At 59.4% G+C, this 21015-nt stretch overlaps 2 protein-coding genes and 2 long non-coding RNA genes across 7 annotated transcripts; 2 read left to right on the plus strand and 2 right to left on the minus strand.

Annotated features, from left to right (window-relative positions):
- Nucleotides 1-133: 133 nt before the first annotated feature.
- Nucleotides 134-3987, minus strand: GPT (glutamic--pyruvic transaminase). Of its 3 annotated transcripts, none has more exons than XM_074316623.2 (12): nt 3855-3987; nt 2652-2811; nt 2435-2524; nt 2253-2361; nt 1977-2110; nt 1588-1831; nt 1396-1475; nt 1188-1324; nt 926-1100; nt 661-816; nt 451-563; nt 134-380 (listed from the first exon to the last, which is right to left on the minus strand). In XM_074316623.2, the coding sequence occupies exons 2-12, from the start codon at nt 2775-2777 to the stop codon at nt 290-292; spliced, it is 1455 nt and encodes a 484-aa protein (XP_074172724.1). In that variant the 5' UTR covers nt 2778-2811; nt 3855-3987; the 3' UTR covers nt 134-289. The 3 variants fall into 3 exon arrangements, with proteins under 3 accessions (XP_074172724.1, XP_074172725.1, XP_074172726.1); XM_074316624.2 differs by having other exon boundaries at nt 2652-2970; nt 3855-3967; XM_074316625.2 differs by having other exon boundaries at nt 2652-2718; nt 3855-3964.
- Nucleotides 3988-4783: 796 nt separating this feature from the next.
- Nucleotides 4784-9476, minus strand: PPP1R16A (protein phosphatase 1 regulatory subunit 16A). Its single transcript, XM_074316618.2, has 10 exons — nt 9218-9476; nt 7969-8039; nt 7744-7889; nt 6559-6662; nt 6367-6491; nt 6156-6281; nt 5999-6074; nt 5791-5920; nt 5492-5657; nt 4784-5313 (listed from the first exon to the last, which is right to left on the minus strand). Exons 1-10 carry the CDS (start codon nt 9474-9476, stop codon nt 4939-4941), a joined length of 1578 nt encoding a protein of 525 aa, XP_074172719.1. The 3' UTR covers nt 4784-4938.
- LOC109437743 (uncharacterized) lies at nt 6657-9365 on the plus strand. 2 transcript variants are annotated; one of them, XR_002136288.2, is made up of 4 exons: nt 6657-6873; nt 7420-7515; nt 8901-9112; nt 9228-9365. It is a non-coding gene; the product is annotated as an uncharacterized LOC109437743 (long non-coding RNA). The 2 variants fall into 2 exon arrangements; XR_012490731.1 differs by lacking the exon at nt 8901-9112 and having other exon boundaries at nt 9228-9360.
- A 785-nt stretch (nt 9477-10261) lies between the features above and the next one.
- On the plus strand, nt 10262-11734 carry LOC148757818 (uncharacterized). Its single transcript, XR_016021627.1, has 2 exons — nt 10262-10524; nt 10632-11734. It is a non-coding gene; the product is annotated as an uncharacterized LOC148757818 (long non-coding RNA).
- Nucleotides 11735-21015: the final 9281 nt, after the last annotated feature.

The following is a 21015-nucleotide window of genomic DNA, read 5'->3' on the forward strand; positions in this document are numbered from 1 at the left end:
CAGGTCACGCCTTCTGGAAGCACTCCTTGACCACTCCTGATGGCAGACCAGTGTTCCACTTAAGGCTGGGTCACCAAGCCAGCACTGAACCCCAGCACAGAAGGGCAATCAGGAGACAAAGGCGGAGGCGGTGGGCAGGAGCAGTCAGGCGGTGCCACAGCTTTATTAGAGGCCTGCAGAGAGGCAGGGGCCCAGCCCCACAGGCAGCAAGTCTGGAGGGTTCCAGAGGCCGCACGGAGGCCAAGGGCACTGTCAGTCCAGGGTCGCCCGGCCTGGTCCCCTGCAGTACTTAGGAGTACTCGCGGGTGAACTTGGTGTGAAACTGGCTCAGCTTCTCCAGAAGGGGACGCAGCTTCTCCATGGGGGGCAGAATCGTCATTCTAAAAGGGGGAGGAAGGTAAGCGGAGGACTGGGGGCCGCCGAGGCGGGGCTGTGCGGGCCGGGCCTCACCGGAAGTGGTAGGTGCCTTCGCGCTGCCCGAAGCCGCTGCCAGGCACCACGCAGATGCCAGTCTCCTCCAGGAGGCTCATGCAGAAGAACATGTCAGGGGCCAGGCCCAGCTCCTGGGGTCGGACGAGGGGCGGGCCGGGCGGTCAGAACCGAGCTCCCCAGCCCCGCCCCTCACCCCCGCGGGCCTCGCCCCGCCCATTCACACCACACCTGAGCGCGCTGCACAGCGCGCGGGGGCAGCTGCATGCACGGGAAGGAGTACATGGCGCCCTGCACCGGGTTACAGCGGATGCCAGGAGCCTCGTTGAAGACCTGCTCCGTGAGTTTGGCCTTGGCCGCCAGCTCGGCCAACACCGCCTGCCTCTCCTGCGGACCGAAGGCCCGTCAGGCCGGGGCGGGGCGGGGGAGCCACGCCCTCTCCCACTCCTCGTCCGCTCACCGCCCCAGCCGCCCCTCCACACTCCCTCCTGATTACCGCCTGGAACTGCGCGAAGGAGGGGTCCGAGGGCTCGGGCGGGCTGACCGCCACGTGGAGCAGGACCTGGCCGGGCAGAGGTGGGCACAACCGCACACTCATCAGCTTTTGCATCTGCTGCTGCACCGCGGCGTCCATGTTCACCACCTCCACGTAGCCGCCGCGGAACCCGCACCTGTGGACAAGGGCGGGCGTCGGGGCAGGGCCGGAAGAGGCGGCCAGCCGGGGTCTGCGAGCACCCGCCCTCCGGGCCCACACGCACTCGCCCATGTAGCCCTTGGAGATCGAGTGGAAGGAGGCTAGCTCCTGCTGCGACGCGTACGGCGGCCCCATCTCCATGAGCACCTTCTTGAACGAGTGGAACTGCGAGCCTTCGGCATACACGTTGTCCTGGTACACCTGGACGGGCGACGGCGTTACGGGAGGCGCCCGCTGCTGCCCCCGCCCACCCCATGCTCCCCTGCCAGCACCTCATCAGCCATCAGGAAGAGGCGCTCCTCGAAGGCGAAGCGGATCACGGCCTCGATGCACTCGCGGGTCTGCACCTGCCCTGGGGCGCAGGGGACACGGCACGTCCGCCGTCAGTCGAGAGCGCGCACTGCTCTCCGCGGGGCGGCGGGGGGCGGGGCCGGGAGGGGGCGGGGCAGGGGCGGGCGGCGCACCAGTGGGGTTGCCGGGGTTGATAACGCAGAGCGCACGCGGGTGGCAGTGGTCACGCGCCTGGCGCAGCGCGCGCCTCAGCTCCGCCACGTCGAGCGCCCAGGCTCGCTGCTCGTCCAGGTAGTAGTCCACCTGCACAGCGTTGAGCTCAGCCAGCGCGGCCGAGTAGAGCGGGTACTGAGGGATGGGGATGAGCACGCCGGTGCGCGCGCGACCCTCGCCGGACACCAACAACTTCAGCACTGTCTGCGGGCGGGATGGGGAGGTGGCGTTGGCGGGGCCGGGAGCTGCACCGCCCCCCGACCCCCCGCGCCGCTGTGCCAAGAGGAGCCAGGCTCGCCCTGCTGCATACAAAGAGCCACGGTGTCCCTTTGCCCTGGCCCCGGCCTACCACGATGGCGTCGCTGGCCCCCGTGGATAGGAAGATGTTGTTGGGGTCCGCGGGAATACCTCCGTCGCGCCGCTGGATGTACCGCGCCACATCCTCGCGGATCACCTGGATGCCGGAGCTGACGCTGTAAGCCCCTGGGCCAGGGGGCGGGGGAGGACACGTGAAGTCCTCTAGCAGCCCTCCCGGCGAGATCCGCCCCTTCCCGCGGGCTGGCCCACCCCTCTCCCGCACAGCCTCCCTCCAGTTCCTGCCCCTCCCCCGGGTTCTGACTCCCACCTAAGCTGTGGCCCCCGCAGGCCTGCAGGATGCGCTCCGCCCTTCTCTTGGCATCCGCAGGGAAGTCGGGGCTGTTCAGGAGGTCCGGGTGGACGCAGAGGGCCAAGACCTGGGAGGAGTGAGTGCTGAGGCCAGGGCACTGGGCTGACAGGGGAGGGGCACAGGGGCAGTACGAGCCTCACCTGGCGCAGGAAGGTAATGGGCTTTTGCCCCATGGCCTGTGCGTCCCCGATGTTGGCGCGGACAACTTCAGTGAAGGGCTTCTTTATGCCCTGGGAGAGTGGAGGCAGGATAGTGACAACGGGCCTTATCACTCCTTGTCCCATGCGACGCTGGGGATGAGGCCGACTGGATTGCTCAGGTGTCACCTGGAGGGCAGTGGGGGGCCCGGGGACATACCTGGCGCAGCTCCTGCTCCAGCTCCAGGGCCCGCAACACGATGGGGCCACGAACGGCATACTCCACCCTTTGAACACATAGGTTCATGGTGTTCAGCGTCAGCACCTTTTCCCTCAGGTCGTTCATTGCAGCCTGGCTGTGGTCACCTGCTCTCAAGGCCCTGCTCAGACCAGGCAGGAGGGAGGCTTAAGAGATGGCGGGATTCAGAAGTGGGGATGAGGGCAGCTGGGTCCAGGCTCAGTGGATGAGGCTGGGAAGGAGTGTGGGGAGCGAGCTCAAGGGAAGAGGGCACCCTCTGCACGGCAGCCTGCTGGCCCCACTGAAAGGAACAGCAAAGGCTGAAGGAGGAGCTGGGGCCAGCGGGCTCCGCCCCACCCATCGGTACAGCTCTGCCCCAGGGAGCCACAGGGACTGGGTGAGTAGGCAGGCGGGGCTTGGGGCAAGGCCCAGTGTCCCCATGATGGCAGCAGGAGACCCACATGGGGGGTAGGGAGGCCCGGAAAGTTCAAGAAGCTCTGAGGGACTGAGTCTGGGGGAGGGGAGATTGGCTGAGCGTCTGAGGTGGTTGGAAGAGGTGGGCAGGCTGCGCTCCAAGGGGAAAATGGAGCCTGGGGCCTCAGCTTTACCCCAGCAGGGCTCAGTGCAAACAGCCCTTTCAGGCCCCCATCTTTGCTTGGGCCAGTCTCCCAGGTAACTGAACCAGGCCTCAGGAATCCTGGGGGTGTCGGGGGAGGGGAGTGAAGCACTCCGACAGGGGGGCTCCATCTGGCCCCTCCTGGGCTGGTGGCCAAGGCCCAGGGTCTGGGAAAGCCCTATGGCTGGCCCTGGGGCCCGAGTCCCTGGGCTGGGGTGTTGGCGGAGGGCCCTTGGACACCTCTGCTGCTCTGCCCTTTCACCAGACCAACCTGGGGCTGCCCTTGGGGCGGCACCACATGGCAGGAAGGGTGACCTAAGCTCTGCTTCCCACTTGCTCCTGATTGGTGGGGAGAGTGGGAAGCCAGCAGCGATAGGTCCTCAGGGCCCCACCTCCACAGGCCCTGCCCAGGGGTGGCTGCCAGCTGCCCACAGGCAGGACAGGCAGGCATCGGAGGGTCGGCGAGTCGGAGGGTCGGCTGGCCCTCTGGCTGGGCTGTGGCCTGAGGGGAATCTTGCTCCTGCCGGCTGGAGAGGAGACAACAGGAGCCCAGGCAGCTGGCCTCTCACCTCACACCTGTCCACTCTGCTGCCACTTCTCTGCCACTCCGGCCTCCCTGCGCGCTGGACAGCCCCTCTGGTCCCCAGGCAAGAGCACTGGTTAATAAGGGCCCAGCCCCAGGCGGAGCCAGCCTGGCCCGCCTCCTGGCAGCAGGGCCCAAGTGGCAGTGTGATGGCAGGTGGACCGTGGGCAGCTGCACCGCCCCACACACTAAATTTAACAAGCAGCCTACCTCTGGCCCTCCCCCAGGTTGGACACCCCTCCAACCACTGATGCTTAGAGAAGGGCGGGCCCTGCAGACTCGGGACTGACAGGAACAGGAGGTGACCTGAACCCATGCCACCCAGGGCCGGTGGCCATGCAAAGCTGCCCACCATGGACAGACGAGCTGGCAGTGCCCTCAGCCCTCCCACTCGAGGTCCCTGTCATCCTGACACGTGGTGCCCAGCCAGCTCAGAGCCTGAGTGGCCAACTGCTCGCCCCCTTTGCCAGCCCAGGCAAAAGCTAGCAGCCAGGCCCCAGGATCAGGCTGCATGCCAGAAATGGGAGACCCACCCCCCAGGGTGGTTTCTGACACTAGCCTTGTAAAGGCTTCACCCCCTAGCTCCGGACCCCCCTTTCCAAACCAGGATCCCTGCTCTGGGATAGACTCCCCCAGTCCTGGTCCTCAAGGAGTGTCCTTCCAAAGCTCCCTGCTCCCCTCAGGAAAGCAAAGAGTTACAGAGGAATCTCCAGGAGGCCGGGCAGGCAGGGGACAGCAAGGGCCAGACTTCTTGCCCAGTGGCTACGGGCCTCACTGCCACATGGGCTGGGCCACCACCAGTGAGCCCAGGAGTGCACCTACAGGCCCCAGACAGGTGCTCACACGGACGGCACACCCCAGCCCAGTAACAGCAGCTCCCCACCACAGGGATGGTGGCCCAGCTGAGATACACAGTGCAGGTGGCAGAAGGGTCCTTTATCAAGTCACAGGATGAAACTTGATCTGTGCAGCCAGGTGCCCCCCCCACCCGGTACAGCTTCTGCCACAGGTCCATTTCTGAGTGGGGAGGCGGGGAGGCCCCTTGCTGGCTGGGCCTGGCAGCAGGACCCTCACATGAGCAGACAGCACGGCCTCTTATCTATGGGGGCCTCCTCCGAGGGGGCTGTGAGCTTGAGCAGGGGCGGGTCTCCACCAGCCCTGGGGCTGCACTCGGGCTGGGGTGTCTCAGTGTCCAAAGGCAAGCCAGACTCGGGGGCCTCAGGGCCCTCGGGCACAGGACGTTGCAGCTTAGCAGCAGCTCGCTGGCGCTTGAGCTCTGCCAGGGTGTGGTGGGCCTTGGTCCGGCCCAGGGCATCGGGGGTGGTGCTCTCCAGGGGGCTCAGCTGGTAGGAGACACTGCGGTCCAGCCTCTTGGAGTACAGGTGTCGCCCTGGGGGAGGCCCCACTCGGCCATTGTGCGGCCTGGACACCTCAGGGTCCTCTTCCTGTGAGGTATGGGCCACAGAGACTATTAGGAGGGCACTCACTGGCCTCCCCTGGCCCTGAGCTCCCCCCCCCCCCCCACTGCAGGGTAGTCAGATACAAGGGTGACCCCTACAGGGCAGTAGCCTGCTCCATGGTCACAGGGCCACATACTTGCCCCACAGTGAGAGCAGAGCTCACCTCCAGGGGTGGGGGCCTTAGCTCCGCGTCTGTCTGACGGTCATCGTCCACTTCGGGTGGCTCCGGGCTGGTGGGTGGTGGCTGCTGCCACACAATGGCCTCTTGGGCGTGCTCTTTTCGGTACAGGCTGGTGCGCTGGGTCAGACTCACCCGCCTCACCACCTTCCTGGGGGAGGGCAGGGTGAGGGTGGGGGGAGGACACCACCCGCCCTGTGGACTCTGCCCAGGGCTCCAGCTGGCACTTCTCGGCTGCTGGCAGAGCAAAGGCCTGGGGGCGGGACAGGGAGCGGGGCGCTCACCCCCGGCTGCCAGCACTGGAAGTGCGGCGGCGAAGCAAAGAGCGCTGGCGACCTTGGGCGCGCAGGAGTGCATCATGCTTGTGTTTCAGCTCTAGCAGCTTGGCCCGCACCTCCTCGTCCCCGCACAGGTCTGCAGCAAAGTGGGCAGAGGGTCACAGGAGCCCTCCTGCTGGTCCCCTGCACAGGGAGGAGGCAGCCCCCAGCTCACCAAGAGGCGTCTCCTCCATCAGCGACTTCCCGTTGAGGTCGGCCCCATGTGCCACGAGCAGCTCCACCAGGTGTACCTGCGGGCCACCAAGCCCAGGCTGCTGAAGACTCTAGCTCTGCAGCTGCCCCAGCCCCAGCTGTGCCAGCCCCACACTTACCTGGCCCCAGTAGGCCGCCGCATGCAGTGGCTCCCAGCCGTCGCGGTCCTTGGCGCTCAGGCTGGCCCCGTGTTCCAGCAGCAGGGCAGCCGCCTCACTGAACCCATTGGCAGCAGCAATGTGTAGCTGCAGGCAAACCACCCAGCCCTGAGTCCCACCATCCCTCCAGCAGCAACCTCCCGCACCTGTGTCCCACCGGCCGCGTTCTCACCAGCGTGGCCCCGTGGTCCCCAGGGGCGTCAAGGTCAGCTCCTGACTGCAGCAGACTCTGGAAGTCCTCCAGCATGTGCCGCTCAGGCAAGGCCCGGGCCGCCTCGATGCTGTCCTGCGTGATGCCTACAGGGCCATAGGCTCAGGCTCCGGCCCCACCCCGCCCCCCGCAGGCATGTGGGGTCACACTCACCGCGGTTGGCCATGGCTGTCTCAAGGAAGTCCAGCGTCTGCTCATCCTCACACAGGTCGTAGGGCATGTTCCCATCAGTGTTGACTGCCAAGAGGTCAGCACCACTGCAGGGAGGATGGACGGCGCTGGCCATAGGACCTCTTTCACCCCTTCCCAGGGAGGCCCCCAGCCCCCTCACAGGTCCTCCCTTTGCAGAAGCCCTCAGCCTAGGGCTGCCCTCCAGGACACAGGAGCCGTCAATGAGGAAGCCCAGGCCCCGGCTGACCCTCGGCCCATCTGGCTGCCCCTCAGCCCTGGATCCTGTCCTCAAGCTAGGTAGGAGTCCTGCACTCTCACCTGTCTCCAGGTTCTCGGCACCCATGTGTCCCCATGAGTGTGCACAGTGGGCCCACCTGACAGAGGGTGCTGGGAAGCTCGAGGCCCCCGGGAGCAGGTGTGGGAGGAGAGCCTGGACACCGAGAGAGCCCAGAGCTGAAGGGAGCAGGGCTCCAGTGGGATGTGAGAGGGGCTCAGAACACAGGGTGGGCGCCCGCTATGAGAGGAATGGGTGAGACCTGGGACTGCCTGTGCGTACCCACTGCCTCGGGACCCTGCACCCCCCACCAATGCCTACACGGCTACAGACTGCCGGAGCCCCTAACCCACTATACTACTGGAGGGGTCAGAGTTGAGGGACCCTGGCGGGGGGACTCCTGGGTCCTGTTGGCGCTGAGCACCTTCCCATTCCCTGAGGCAGGTGTTCAGCAGTCCTGTCCTGCTTCGTCCTCCTCCTTGTTGAAGGCCCCACCTGTGTCCAGGTACCCACTCCCTCTTTGCCAACTCCACTTTCATCACTGACCAGGATGGCATTTCTCTGTACAGACTCTGGGGAGGCCCGGAGGCCGAGGCTGGAGGTCAAGGCCTAACCCCAAGGACTTCCCAAATTCCTAACGGTGCCTGGCAAGAGGACACACCCAGGTGAGCATCAGGGACTCATTCCCTGGGGTGGCAGCACCTGCAACCCCTGCCCAGGCCCTGCAGTCCGTGCCAGGACACAGGCAGTAAGCAAGGGTGAGTGGGATTCTGAGAGGCCAGTGTGGACAAGACATCTGGCTCTGCAGGGAAAGCCTTCCTGCCTGCCCTGCCTGGCTGCAGCCCCTCCCACACAGGTGCCCACTCTGGCCACCTGCTCCCAGCAGGCCCTACCGGGCAATGAGCAGCTCCACCAGGTGCAGGTGGCCGCAGGTGGCTGCGGCATGCAGGGGTGTCCAGCACTCACTGTCACGGGCATTGACCTTGGCCCCAGCCTCCAGGAGCTGCTGCACCATCTCCCGGAAGTCATCAATGCAGCTCTGCAAACCGGGCAGCCTGAGCACCAGAGCCCCGCAGGGCATCACACCAGTGCCTCCCCAGCACCCCCACATAACTGACCTGGTGCAGGGCTGTCAGACCATCCTCGTTGGCCAGGTCAGGGCTAACCCCGTTCGCAAGGAACTGGCGGACTGAAAGAAGGGGAGGTGTGGTCAGGGTGCAGGAGCAGAGGCCTTGCCGTTAACCAGCACTGTCTGGGTCAGGCCCTGTACCTGAGGGCACCTGGGCTGACTGCTATGCTACAGGCTGGGAGCACGGCAGGATGAGGGAGGTGATGGCACAGGTGCAGGAGGGACACCAGAACCAGGCCAAGGTCTCAGGAGCCACTGGGCGTCTTCCAGCCACACTGGGGCACACACAGCGGCTCTCTGCCTCCAGCGCCCAGCAGGACCCACCCTTCCTGAACCATGGCCCTCCACCCCTCAGACCCAGAATGGACCCCTCCTGTGAGAGCAGACCCTGCTGGGTTCCTGACTGTCCCCACCGTGTCCCATGCTTCCCCCAGCCTTCCCCACCTGCAGATCACGGGCCCCCACACATGCCCCTCTCCCCCACAGGTCTCCCCCTGAGCAGAGTCAGTCTCTGCCCTCACTTCTCTTCAGTAGTCCCAACTTGGGCCCAGGCTCTCACCAAGGTCACCTGGGACCTCCTTGGTGGCCTGGGCTTGCCAGACGTGCTCTCAGCAGGCAGCACGAGGACACGCCCTCCTTCCAACACTTCCCTGTGGCACACCCACCACGCCTTCCACTCCCCCTGCCTCCTGGCCCTCCACACCAGAGGCCCCAACCCTCGAGGGGGGCAGGAAGAGCCCTCAAGAGCCTCTGTGGGACAGCATGTGCGGTACAAGGCAGAACGGGGAGTCTGCCAAAGGCTCGGCCTGTCCTCAAACCAGGAGGTTCTGGGGAGGAAGAAGTGTTGGGGGCCAGCCTGGCTGGAGGCCCTGCTCCCACACTGACCTGCACAGCTGGTCATCCCTGTGTGCTGCTTTACAGAGGCTGAGACACAGGCCCCCAGCAGGTAGTGGCCAGTACTCCTGAACATCGTCCAGCTCCCCTGCACCAGGCCGGAGGCTCCGGGCCTGCCCCGGCCACTGGAGCTGAGCTCCAGGCACTTCAGGCTCAAGGAACCCCCGCCATGGGCCCCACCTCAGCAGCAGGACCCCTCCCTGCCTGCCGCCCCATCACTGGGATCCCACAGCTAAGAGGTTTGGCCAGACCCCAGGACCCCACAAGACAATCTCATGAGGGCTGCGCCAGGGTGACAGATGGGGCTGCCGGCCGTGCCCTGGCCTGAGGTCAGCCACACTCACCTTCCTCCAGGTCATTCCGGGCAGCAGCCTCCAGGAGGGTGACGCTGGGAGGAAAGAGGACCCGCTTCCGGGGCTTGCCCACGGCCTCCTCCGTCTGCGGTCGCTCCCTGTGGCCCTTTCTTCCCTGGGCCTCCTTCTCAGCCTGGGCCCACACCTTCACCTGCTGGGCACGGCGCTTCTGGGCGTGCTTCAGCCGCTCCTGGGTGCTCATCCTGCCCACCATGGGCATCTCTGCCAGCAGCTCCAGGTGCTCGGCCATGGCGGGGGCTGCCTGCTGGGGGGGCTGCTCGAGGCACCAGGTGGGGCAGTGAGGGGGCCAGGCTGGGGCTGAGGGGTGGGGCAGCTGACTGGACTGGCACCCTCGGGGGCATCCCCTCCCCAAGGCTCAGAGCACTCTGCCCCCGGCAAGGCTGGGTCAGGAGGCTCCACTCCGTGATTAGGACCAGACAGCCCTGAGGGGTGCAGGACCCAGGCAGAAAGGGCAGCGTGGGAGGGCACCTCAGCCTGCCTCCCAGAAGCCTGGAAGCTCACCGGGCAGGGCCTCCCTCCCTCCCTCTTGGGGTCAGGGTGCACAGCCTGTGGGGAGCAGTGTGGGACCTGGCCGCCTCAGTCCCAGCTCTGCAGCTAGTCACCAGATAACAAAGTTGTAGCTTCCTGGCACCTCAACAAAGGGGCGGGGGGGAGGGTGGCCAGGCGGTGGGCAGAGGCCCCTGGGAGTCCTGCAAGCCCCCTCGCCTTCCAGGCCTCAGGAGCCCGGGTGGGGCCTGGGAGCAGCCATGGCCTGGCCGTCCTTCCCCTCTCCCTGCTCGGTGTGCCTTCCAGGGTCAGTGTATCAGCGCTGAGGAGGAGGTGTGGCTGGAGGGCGGGCTCAGCAGCTGTAGAGGCCAAGGCAGGGCCTGTGCTTGAGTCCTGGGGTTCCAGACCTGGAGCCCAGGGATGAGGCTCTGAGTCGCCGGGCACCGAGCGCAGTGAGTCTGGAACGGTCTTCAGGAGGGTGGCCCCTTTGGAGGAGCCTTGGGCGGGCGATCAGGTGGCTCCCACTGGCCTGAGGAGGAAGAGGAAGCACATTAAGGCTGGCTCGGGCGGGGCAGGCTGGACTCCGGGCGGCTGGCTGGCAGGTGAGGCCCAGCCCATGCCCACAGTGAGCACTGCTGGGCAGCTGAGCGGCAGCAGTTGGGGCTCCTGGAGGCTGCCCCTCCAGGGCCAGGCGCCGGCCTCTGGGAGTCGTTCTGTGCACCTTCTCCAGACTCCCAGCTCTGGCCTGGTCCCCAGGGCTACGGTGACCTGTCTGCCCCAGGCTGGGCCAGGTAAAGGCACCTTCTCCTCGGGCTTTCCCGGAACGGCCCCAAGGGCACGCCCTGCCTCCAACCCCAGCAATTCACAGCCCAGCCTCTCTGGGCCTCTTCCTTGCCAGGCTCCCTAGCCACTCCAGTCAATGCCGTGCCATCCTGGGCTGCAGTAGAGCCCCAATCATGTGGACACAGGCCCAGGTGGCCTGTCTGGCTTGGATCTGCTACGACTGTCCTGCCCAGGACCCGATGTGGGCACTGGTGTGGTCACGGGGCCCGGGCTGTGCTCCATCCACAAGGTGCTGAGCACAACTGCCCAGGAGCCCATTCTCACACTCAGTGACCCAGGTTTCCTCCAGACACACCTGTATTCAGGGCTCAGGGAGTGCCCCCGTCTTTCTGGAAGGGAACTGTCCTGGGCCATATCAAGTCCCTCCCATCTCCTCTAAGAGCCAGGCCTTGGAGGCTTCCTGGGCACAGGACTGGGGAGCAGCAAGGCCCAGGAGAGAGCTCTCCAGGCAGCACCCCTTCTCTGGGCAGCCTGTCCCCAGCCGGCCACCTCTGCAGACTGCTGGGGTCAGGGAAGACACAAACTGTCCAGACTCCCTGCCCGGGCCCCACGTCCTGCCTTTGCCCTTTTGGACACAGCTGCCCTGCACCGAGACAGGCTGGGGTCCAGGTCCTGCAGGCGCCCTGGAGCATGGAGAGCCCTGAGCCGTCTGCTCGGCTCTCCCTCCCTGCTGGCTGCTCACAGCCCCCCTCAGGCTCTCACCAGAGAGCTGGATCGCACACGCGCACACACATGCACACATGAGGCTGCAAGGTGCGACCTTCACCTCTGCGATCAGTCCCTGGGCTCACCAGGGAAGCTGACCCGAACAGCCCACCCCAGGAGATGAGGCGAGAGGAGCATGGCAGGCTGCCCTCTGCCCGGCCAGCAGTCTCCAGCCGTGGGAGGGGAAAGCACCCACAGAGAAGACCACCCCCACCCTGTCCACAACAAAGGAGCCATCCATGGGCCAAGGCTTCCCAGAAATGGGCTCCCAGGGTCTTGAGGACTCGTTTCACTTCTCCAAGGTGGGCACCGACATCAGAGCCATGGCCTGGTTTTAAGTTTAGCGAAATTTAGGAGATGTCATCTGCCCCGTCACTTTACCCCCAAAAAAGTGTCTGATGTCCATGTCCTACAAAAAACAATCTAGAATAGCAACTAGCTTCTCAAATTGAACACGCTGCCTTGGGATTCTCTTTTTTGAAGGCCATCTGTGAAATTGTATCCCAGGGCAGGACCTGGAGAGCCTCCCTCCCCGTCCCGGCTGCAAAGGGAGGAAGGCACGGCTAGGGCTGCACACCTGGCCATGCCGGCACCCGGCACCCTGGTAGCACACACAGGAGATGCAGGGCTCCTGGTCTGGGCTGTGGCAGCTCACACGGGTCCTGAGCCCCCCAACTCTGGTGCGACACCGTGATGGAGCCGCAGACCCTCTCTAGGCCCCTTTGGCAGCACTCCTTGCTGGAAGCCACCTGAAGGTGTTCTCCATGTGACCTTGGGCAGCCCAACTGCCTCTGAGAGAAAGGAGGTGACCGTGGGGAGGGCCAGGCCCCACTGCAGTGGGCGCCCCACCCCAGCACTGTCTTCACTGAGGGGCATCTCACCGAGCCCCACGCAGCCTCTTCCTCCCAGCCAGTTAGGAACAGTGCACTAGAGCTGAAGGAGTCGCCCCTCAGCTGCGCCAGGAAGGCCAGGTCAGCTCGTGGAGTCCCACCGATGGCCACCACACCACCCCAGGCCAAAGGGGGCTAAGCAGGGCAGCTCCCGCCTCCATCCACAAATCCACCCCCACACAAGGCTCCCTGGAATGTCAGACAGGTAATCTGTGCGATTTCTTCCAGTTCTCAGCTCTGCCTAGGCAAACTGCCCGGGAGTGTGGGACTGAGGTGGGAGAGGCCCCCTGGGAGGACAGTGGTCACTGCAACCATCCTCTTGGCCTGTACCATGGGGCTATCCCCAAGACTATGCCGAGAGGACCACCGGACACCTGGCCTTCGGGATGGGAGGCCCAGTGTGGACACGTCCACGCTGGCCTGAGTGTCTCAGCAGCCCCCTCCATACCCACTGCCACAGCAATCTTCGTGCAGGCCCTTTCCACCTGGGGAAACTGAGGCTCTGCCTAATGCAGAGTGCCGCGCTGCCTCTCATGCCCACGGCACAGCATCTGTGAGAATTAAGAGCCCATGCAACAGGAGCCAGAGCCTGTGAGGGGCAGAAGTATCACCTTACTCCCAGAGACGGGGAGCAGGAGGAAGTGAAAGGGGTGGGGAGGCGCCCACCCACCTTCCCTAGGGCTCGGGGGGCTTCACACACAGTTCACTTGTTGGAGAGGGTTCCTGTAACTTGCGATCAAATTGCTGGTTTTCTTTGTGGCATTGTCTGTAATAGTGAAAAACAGGAACCTCGCTGGATGCCTTTCACTCTAGAAAAGTTGAGTGTGTCTAGGCATTCTGGAGAAAACCACAGAAGTCGTGTAGATGGCGCCCACGTTCCCCGCAACCCTGGCTAAATGCAGGGTGTTAGAACCCCTGCAAGCAGAGGGTGTATCACCCCCAGCACCTCTCCCACCCTGGCTGGGCTCAGCTTGGAAGACTGGTCTCCACTCTCCCCGCAAACATCCTGACTCCTGCAGGCACATGCCCCACAGTGGCTTCCAGGGCGGGCCAGGGCCAGATGCCAAGGGCACTGTGTTCTACTGGAGGACACTCCCTGTCCATGGGAGGGGGGCCCTCGGTCAGTGTTTGTGAGGGGCAGTCCAGGCACAGAACACTTCAGGCCCGAGGTGCTCCGTGGCTCTCGCCGCCCAGAAAAGGGGCCAGATGTCCAGAGACCCTGAAACGTGCCAAGTGCAGCATCAGGCCACGAAGGGGTGGCTTGACCCCGACCTGGGAAGGCAGGACACGCCTCACGACAGGCCAACCAGTGTGCATGCTCTGGGCACAGGACAACCTCTCCTCACTCCCCTGCTCTACCAGGCTCTGCTCTGGAGGTGGGGACGGGACAGGCCCTGCGCTCGGCAGAAGAGCAGGCTGTGCATCAGTCAGTCAGGTGAGGCCCCCTGGGGGCGGCTCTGCACCCAGACCCACTCCCAGAGAGGGGAGGAAGCAGCCCAGCTGCCAGCCCATGGCAGCCCCACAGGTCAGCCCCACCGGCAAGTTCCAAGAACAGTCTAGGGGCTGGGGGCAAAGCCGAGGGGGCTGAGGAAGTGTGAACGGCAAGGACAGAGAGGTAGTTAGTCAGGCAGCTCCTCGCATGGGTGGGGAGACATTGGGTAGAGCAGATCTGGGGTGCTGCCGTGGGCACCCTCACCACTGATGCCTGGTAACTGCAGAGCAGCCATCCCAACGGTGCACGCACCTGCCCTTAGCAGGCCTGTTGTAGACGGTTCTAGAAGCTATTCCACAGCACTACCACCAGGCCCCTGGCTGCAGCACCTTTATGACAAAACACTGGGATGACCAATTACATAAGCCACTGTGGGTCTCTGAGGGTGCTGCTGTGGACTCCCATGGAAAGCCTACTGCGAAGCGCAGGGGACAGGGCAGCACCTGTGCATGATATGCTACCTTTTATGGAAAAGAAGGAGTAAAGCAAGGATATGCATTTGTAGCTATATAAGGAACATGAGAAACACAAGAAAGATACAGGAGAAATGAGGCAGTGGTCCCAGGACAGCTGGAGGGGCAGGTAGGCAGGGGCACACGCTGGTCGTTTCTGTTGGCTTGTGAGCCTTGAGAAGGTAAACTCTTCCAAATGACGTGAAGCACTGTCTTGGGAGGACATGTGCGCACACCTGTGGGTATCAGGTCGGGCCTGGGAGGGCAGGGCCACAGGACTCCCTGGAGTGTCTTCTGTCTCTGGGCAAGCAGTTGGCCTCTGCCCAACAAGCTGTAGGAGCCAGAGGCTTTCAGACAAATGAGTGATGTGATCAGATCCAGGCGGTGGTGGGGACCTCACTGGAGCGGCGTTGAGACCTGCACACTACCCAGCAGGGAATGTACGGGAGAGGACGAGAGCACCCAGGTTTGGGGTGGACAGGCACTCGATGCAAGGAAGGGACAGTGAGGGGCAGGCGTGGGAAGGGCCCTGAGACGTGGGACCGACAGTGTCCAGGGTGCTCCAGGGCCAGAAGGCCAGGGGAGAGCGGTCAGCAGAGGTGAGAGATGAAGACCAGAGTGGCCACTGCAGGGAACGAGCAAGGGCCACACAGGGCCAAAGGGGGCCACGACTGCTGGAATGGGCCGCAGGGGGCCCAGCTCTGTCCTCACATCAAAATCCACTGACATGTCACAGACACAGTAAGGAAAACTAAAACCACAAAGGATAAGAAGGAGGACAGGAAGGAAGTCCGTGCGATCCTAGCAAAGGGAAAAGCCTTTCTAAGCTGGACTGAAACCCAAAGCTGAAAAGAAAACTGCTAAATCCGATTACACAAGATTTTCCAAATGTCTGCATTGTAAGAACAAAACAAAACCTACAAGGTCAGAGACAGATGGTCGATTGTGCAAAAACATGTACAATAAACATGACAAAGGAGTCCTCAGGTCAATCACGACGAGCAAAGGACAAGACAACTCACAGGACAAAGGACAGATCCCATCGAAAACATGCAGACGGACGCTGGATTCCCTAATAATTAACAAATGTAGATTAGAAGCAGGACACACCTGGACACGAGCTGGACAGCACATGTGGCTGGAGCGCAGACACCCTGGGTGCCAGCCCCTAATGGAGGCCCTCAGGCCTCGCCTGAAGGTACTACCCAGCAGGCACCTACCTGCACAGGTGACCCTTCTCAAAAGAACAAGGCTTTTTGTCTTAAAAAACAAAGAAAGAAGGGATTAGAAGATAGTTTGACTCAGAAAAGCCCATATGGAGGGAGGGGCCCACAGTAGGCAAGGATGTGATGGGGGGCCCTACCCCGAGAACCCTGATTGAGATGTAAAGAGGTAAGACGGGTGTCAGAGAAGCAGCACTAAGCTGTGGCTTCCAACCCGCTCTCCACACCCACTCCCTGGGAGGCAGTCACACCCTCCCGCGCTGGGCATCGCCCCCATCACTGTGTCAGGTCTGAATTCCTGGTGGTCTCTGTTCTCGTGGACCATCCTGCAACTCCCTGCCCCAGTCTCGACCTCTTCCTCCTGCCAATGACCTCGTCCTCTGCCCCAGTTACACTCTGGACCCTGTCACCACCAGTATTTCTCCCCCCCCCGCCCCCCACCCAGGCCTTCCAATCCAACACCCGGTTCTCACAGGACCCTTGGCTGTGTGATCACACAAATCTACACGTGTGATAAGACTACAGAGAAGTACATACACACAGTCGTGCACAGCCACGGTGCACGTAAAGCTGGTGACACTTGTCAAGGTCAACAGAGTGTATCGGCGTCAGTGACCTGGGTGAGTCTGCACTGCAGTCATGTGCCTTCAGGGGCTGGCACGTGAGCAGGGGTCTCTCCCAGCTATTCTTATAGCTGTTTGTGAATATGCAATGATCTCAAAATAAAGTTTAAAAATAAAAGAGTGAAAAAGCAAGCCACAGAGTAGGAATTAATATTGGCAATACGTAGCCAACAAGTGATATAAAAAGAACTAGTAAAAAACAAATTGAAAACCCCACCAAATAGGAAAATGGGCCAAAGGCTCTGACAGCCACTTCCCATCATTAAATCACAAAAGGTGCCCAGGCCATTAGTCACCAGGGACAGGACACACCCACCGGAAGGGAGACCAAGTGAGGGAAGGCAGAGCCTGTGACCCCACTGGCCACCCCACTGCAGGCTGGGGTCCTACACTGAATCTATTCTGGGGGCCATCGCTATAAAGGACATTCCTAAGACAGCTATGAACTAAAGTGCCCTAGCTGTCCACCTCCCTGAGGCTTCCAGCTGCACCAGGTGAAAGCAGCAGGAAACGCATTCTCAGAGATTAGGGTACAAATGGCCTTCCCAGCTGGCCTGGCAGTAAGGAACCACCAGTACTTGGCAGCAGAATGGGGGTCAGCTGTCACATGACCCTTGCTTGCTTGGCACAGTCAGAATGCACTTTCAGAGACCAGCCCTGGGAGACTGCAGGGAGCAGTAAGCCAGTGCAGGGTCCAGCACGTGGCTGTCTGGCCACTCCCCCACCACACCGTCCTGTCCCCAACCCCACTGAGCCACTCCTTGTGCCCTGGATTCTGGCAACTCTCACTGCTCCAGCCACTGGCTGGAAACGTTCACCTGCCATTCTAGGCTCTCAGTATCTCAAAGCCAACACAGGCTGGGGCTGGAAAACCTGGAAGGACCTCTCCCCAGAAATCAGGGGGCCCAGGAAGAGATCAAATGGAAATTACAACACACTGTGAACTGAACGAAATGTAAACATATCAAAATATGTGAGATGCAGTTAAAGCAGTGCTTCGAAGGCAATTTCTACCTTTGAAAGCTTAAGTAAGAAAAAGGCCAAATCAATAGCCAAAACTTCCAACTTAAGAAAATAGAAAAAGAGGAGAAAAACTGAAAGTAAAAATAAATAAATAAATATATATATATATATATATATATATATATATATATATATATATATATATATATAAAAGCAGAAAATAATGAAAAAGAAAATAGACAAATAGAGAAAAATCTTGAAACTAAAAGTTCTTCTTTTGAAAACACTGATAAAACTTAAACTCTTGCTAAACTGATCAAGAAAAAGACAAAAATTACCAATATCATGAATGAAAAAGGGGACATCACAACTGATCCTACAGATCTTTTAATGGATAAAAACAGGAATGTTCTGAATGATTTAGGACAATAAATTCAACAAATTAGGTCAAACATCAACAAACTACAGCCATGGACCAAATCTTTCCCACCATATGTTTGTGTAAATAAAGTTTTATTAGGACACAGCCTGCTCATTTGTTTATGTATTGTCTATGGCTGTTTTGTACTGCAATAATAGAGTTGAGAAGTTGCAACAGAGACCATACGGCCTGAAAAGCATAAAATATTTACTATTTAGCCCTTTATAGAAAAAGATTGCCATGTTTGACTTAGATAAATGGGCAAATAATCTGAGTGAAACAAATTATCAAAATGAGCTCGAGAAGAAACAGAAAACCTAAATAGCCCTATATCTATGAAAGAAATTAAATTTACAGTTAAAAACTTTCCCACAAAGAAACTCCAGGCCAAGAAGGCTTCACTGGTAAGTTATATCAAACATTTAAAGAAATCATACCAAATCTACAAAACCCTTTCTGAAAATAGAAGAGGAAGAAACACATCCCAACTCATTTTATGAGGCCAGTATTACCCTGACTCCAAAACCAAAGACATGACAAATTAATAATACTGCAAACCAATTTCTTCAAGAATACTTGCAAAAATCCTTTAAAACATGAATTTAAAAAACAACAACAAAAAACCACAGAAACAAAAAACTTAGAAAATGAGGACTAGAATGAAAACTCCTCAACCTGATAAAGGGCATCTCCCCAAACCCTACAGCTAAATCGTGCCTACTGGGGAAAAACAAGCATTTCCCCCAGAAAGGCACCAAGGGAAGGGCATGAGTTCTCACCGCTCCTATTTAGCGCTGTACTAGAGGTCCTAGCCAGTGCACTAAGGCAAGAAATAAAAAGCACACAGATTGGAGAGGAAGCCATAAAACTCCTCAAATGCAGACGGCATGGAGAAAATCCTTAGGAATCTACAGTAGGGCTAATGAAATAAATAAGTACATTTAGCAAGTGTGTAGGATACAAGGACAATATGTCAAAATCAACTGTATGTCTCTGTGTTTGCATAATGCAACACATTAAATGTCATTTACAAATCTAATCTCGCAAAGCATGGACTACTTGGACACCCCTTTGAAAGGTATAGTCTAATCCCCTTCCCCTTGAGTTGGACTTCCTTACTCATTCCTAACAAATAGCAAAAAACGGAGAAGTGGTGCTGCGTAACCTCAGAGGTCAGGTCATCAAAGGCAAGGCAGCCTCTTGCTGTCCTCTCTTGGACAGCTGCTGCTGGAGGAAGGTCGCTGCCGGGCTGAGGCTGGTCAGCCGTATACAGAAGACCCACTCCGTAAGTAGATGGTCCAGCCACAGTCCAGCCCTCAGATATGCAGTCCTGCTGACCACCCTCACTGGAACCACAGGCTCAGTACAGCCAGAACCACCCAGCTCCCGCAGCAACTGTGAGATAATAACTGTTTACCATTGTAAGCCACTCCATTTTAAGGCAATCTGTTATACAGCAGTAAACAATACAGAGACCTAAATAAATGCAGAAATATATATACCACGGTCTATATTCTTAAAACGTCAGTTCTCCTCAAGTAGAGCTTAGCTTCAATACAATCCCAATCAAAATCCCAGTAAGCCTTTTTGTGGAAATTGACAAGCGAGCTCTATAATTTATATAGAACTACATAATATCTTGAAAAGTCCAAATGATTTGAAAAAGAGAAACCAAGTTAGAGAATTTACAGTACTTGATCTTGAGACTTACCGTACAGTTACACTGCAAAATCTGTGTGATATTAGCATACGGTCGATGACTAAAGTAGAGTCCAGAAAGACACCCCCACATGTACTGCCAATTGATTTTCAACAAGGGTGTTGAGTTAAAACAATGGAGAGAGGGTGATCTCCACAGATGGCTCTGGGATGACTGGATGTCCACATGAAAATAATGATCCTTGACCTATCCTCATGGTATAGGTCCGAGCCTGTGTCTCCTGGCTCTCCTGTCCATGTCCTACCCAGCACTCACTGCCTGGCCTGCAGAAGTCACTCCAGGTCCAGCAGAGGCAGAAGCTGAGGAGATCGGTCAAGTTTCTTACCTCTTCTGCCTCAGTTTCCTCATCTATAAATGGAATAACAGTACCTTCCCTAAAAGGGTCTTAGAGGATTTGAAGAGTTAGACACGCAGCATTTTCAGTGTCTAACACAGGGGTTAGTGAACTACAGCCTGCCATCTGTTCTTATGTGGCCCATGAGTGAAGAATGGCTTCTACACGTTTTAATTATTGGGAAAATGCAAAAAAAGAATATTTTGTGGCACATGAAAATGACATGAAATTGAAATTTCAGGGTCTATATGTTTACTATGTGGCCCTTCATAGACCGCGTGTGACCCCTGGCCCATCAGGGTTGTGCGACGCTGTCCTCAGCATGACTCCTGCTTGGCACTGGCCGTTCTTCTGTTGGGAAAGTTCTTCCACCAGATCTTAGGATCTTTATAACTCAGATCACAATTTGAGTGTTACCTCCTCAGAGGTCTTCTGTGGTTACCGTCACACTCCATCTCCCCACCCTCTCTAATGTTTGACACACCGAGGTGGGCGTCTGTAGAACTAAGCTTTCCTGCACCTCTTGGCCCTCCTTTCTCAGCCTGCTGTGCTGGCGAGGCCTTGCCCAAGGTCAGAGCCTGGAAGGGGTAGGGGTAGTTTCACTGTCCCTTCCACCACCATGCAAGGGTTCAGTATGGTGGTGTGTGGTGTCACGCCTGCAAAGGTGGTCGGGTTGGGGTCGGGACAGAGTTTGGGGGGCTACTCTGCAAAGACAGGAATGTGTTATCCTGACATCTGTGAGGAAGGATTTCATGGAAGAGAGTATGAGAATCAGATTTGTATTTCAGGTCACTCACTCAGCTCACGTGAGGAAGATGAAGGCAATGGGCTGGCACAGAGCCAAGAAGACAGCCAGGGGCAGCTGCTGCCACCAGGCTTTTTTGCTGAAGGATGGGCAGGAATGGCCCGGATCAGGGACATTTAGAAGGAAGTTTTGGGAGAACCTGGAGGTGAGGGAAAAGTTAGGAAGTGCCACCCAGATGTCTTGCTCTGGCTAATGGGTTGACTCTGGCAGAGGCACTAGGGCGGACACTCTTGGGGCAGACACAATATGCTGGGTCACCAAGGGTTCACCCAAGACTCAGGTTCCCAAACTGCATGCAGTGGAACCAGGGGTTCAGAAATCCCTCAAACACAGACCCCAACGTTGAGCCCACAGGTACAAGAGCCTCCTTCCTAGATGCTGGCCAGCTCAAGCACGCCCCAAGCAGGTGAGGGGGAGGCCAGGACCGGCCAAGACCGGCCAGGGGAAGGGGGTCCAGCCAACAGGGAGGAAATCCAGCCTGGGCGTCAGGAGGGAGGCCGGGACCTGCTCATGCTTCCTCGCCCTGCCTCTGAGAGGAGCTCAGGTCGGGGAGGGGGCAGCTGGCCACTCAGAGCCACACGCACCCATCACCAGGAAGAGCACAGGGCTGGCCAATGTGCAGGCTCCTTCAGACAGCTACCAGCCCTTCAGGAAACGCGGCCCCAGGTGGGGGCTCTCTCGGTGCCCCTGAAGTGGATGAGGCAGCAAGGTCAGGGGCACCAGGCCTCTTCACATGTCCCACAGGGAAACCGCAGTCCTGCGGGGGGGCGGGGGGCGCCTGGCGGTCGAGATGTCCAGGAAGGCTCACTGC

This window comes from Rhinolophus sinicus, chromosome 6, assembly GCF_057876585.1.
Source record: "Rhinolophus sinicus isolate RSI-liver-muscle chromosome 6, RSI-T2T, whole genome shotgun sequence".
NCBI classification, from domain to species: Eukaryota; Metazoa; Chordata; class Mammalia; order Chiroptera; family Rhinolophidae; genus Rhinolophus; species Rhinolophus sinicus.

What these genes read in the sequence shown, in the direction of transcription:
- PPP1R16A (XM_074316618.2), bottom strand. Translation starts at nt 9,476, where the DNA reads ATGGCCGAGCACCTGGAGCTGCTGGCAGAGATGCCCATGGTGGGCAGG. An exon ending in GTGGAGCTGCTCATTGCCCG is followed by an intron (nt 6,663 to 7,743) that starts GTAGGGCCTGCT and finishes TCCTCCCTGCAG; the next exon opens with TGGTGCTGACCTCTTGGCAG. An exon ending in GACAGCCATGGCCAACCGCG is followed by an intron (nt 6,492 to 6,558) that starts GTGAGTGTGACC and finishes ATGGCCCTGTAG; the next exon opens with GCATCACGCAGGACAGCATC.
- GPT (XM_074316623.2), bottom strand. Translation starts at nt 2,777, where the DNA reads ATGAACGACCTGAGGGAAAAGGTGCTGACGCTGAACACCATGAACCTA. An exon ending in CCATTACCTTCCTGCGCCAG is followed by an intron (nt 2,362 to 2,434) that starts GTGAGGCTCGTA and finishes CACTCCTCCCAG; the next exon opens with GTCTTGGCCCTCTGCGTCCA. An exon ending in GGGCCAGCGACGCCATCGTG is followed by an intron (nt 1,832 to 1,976) that starts GTAGGCCGGGGC and finishes TCCCGCCCGCAG; the next exon opens with ACAGTGCTGAAGTTGTTGGT.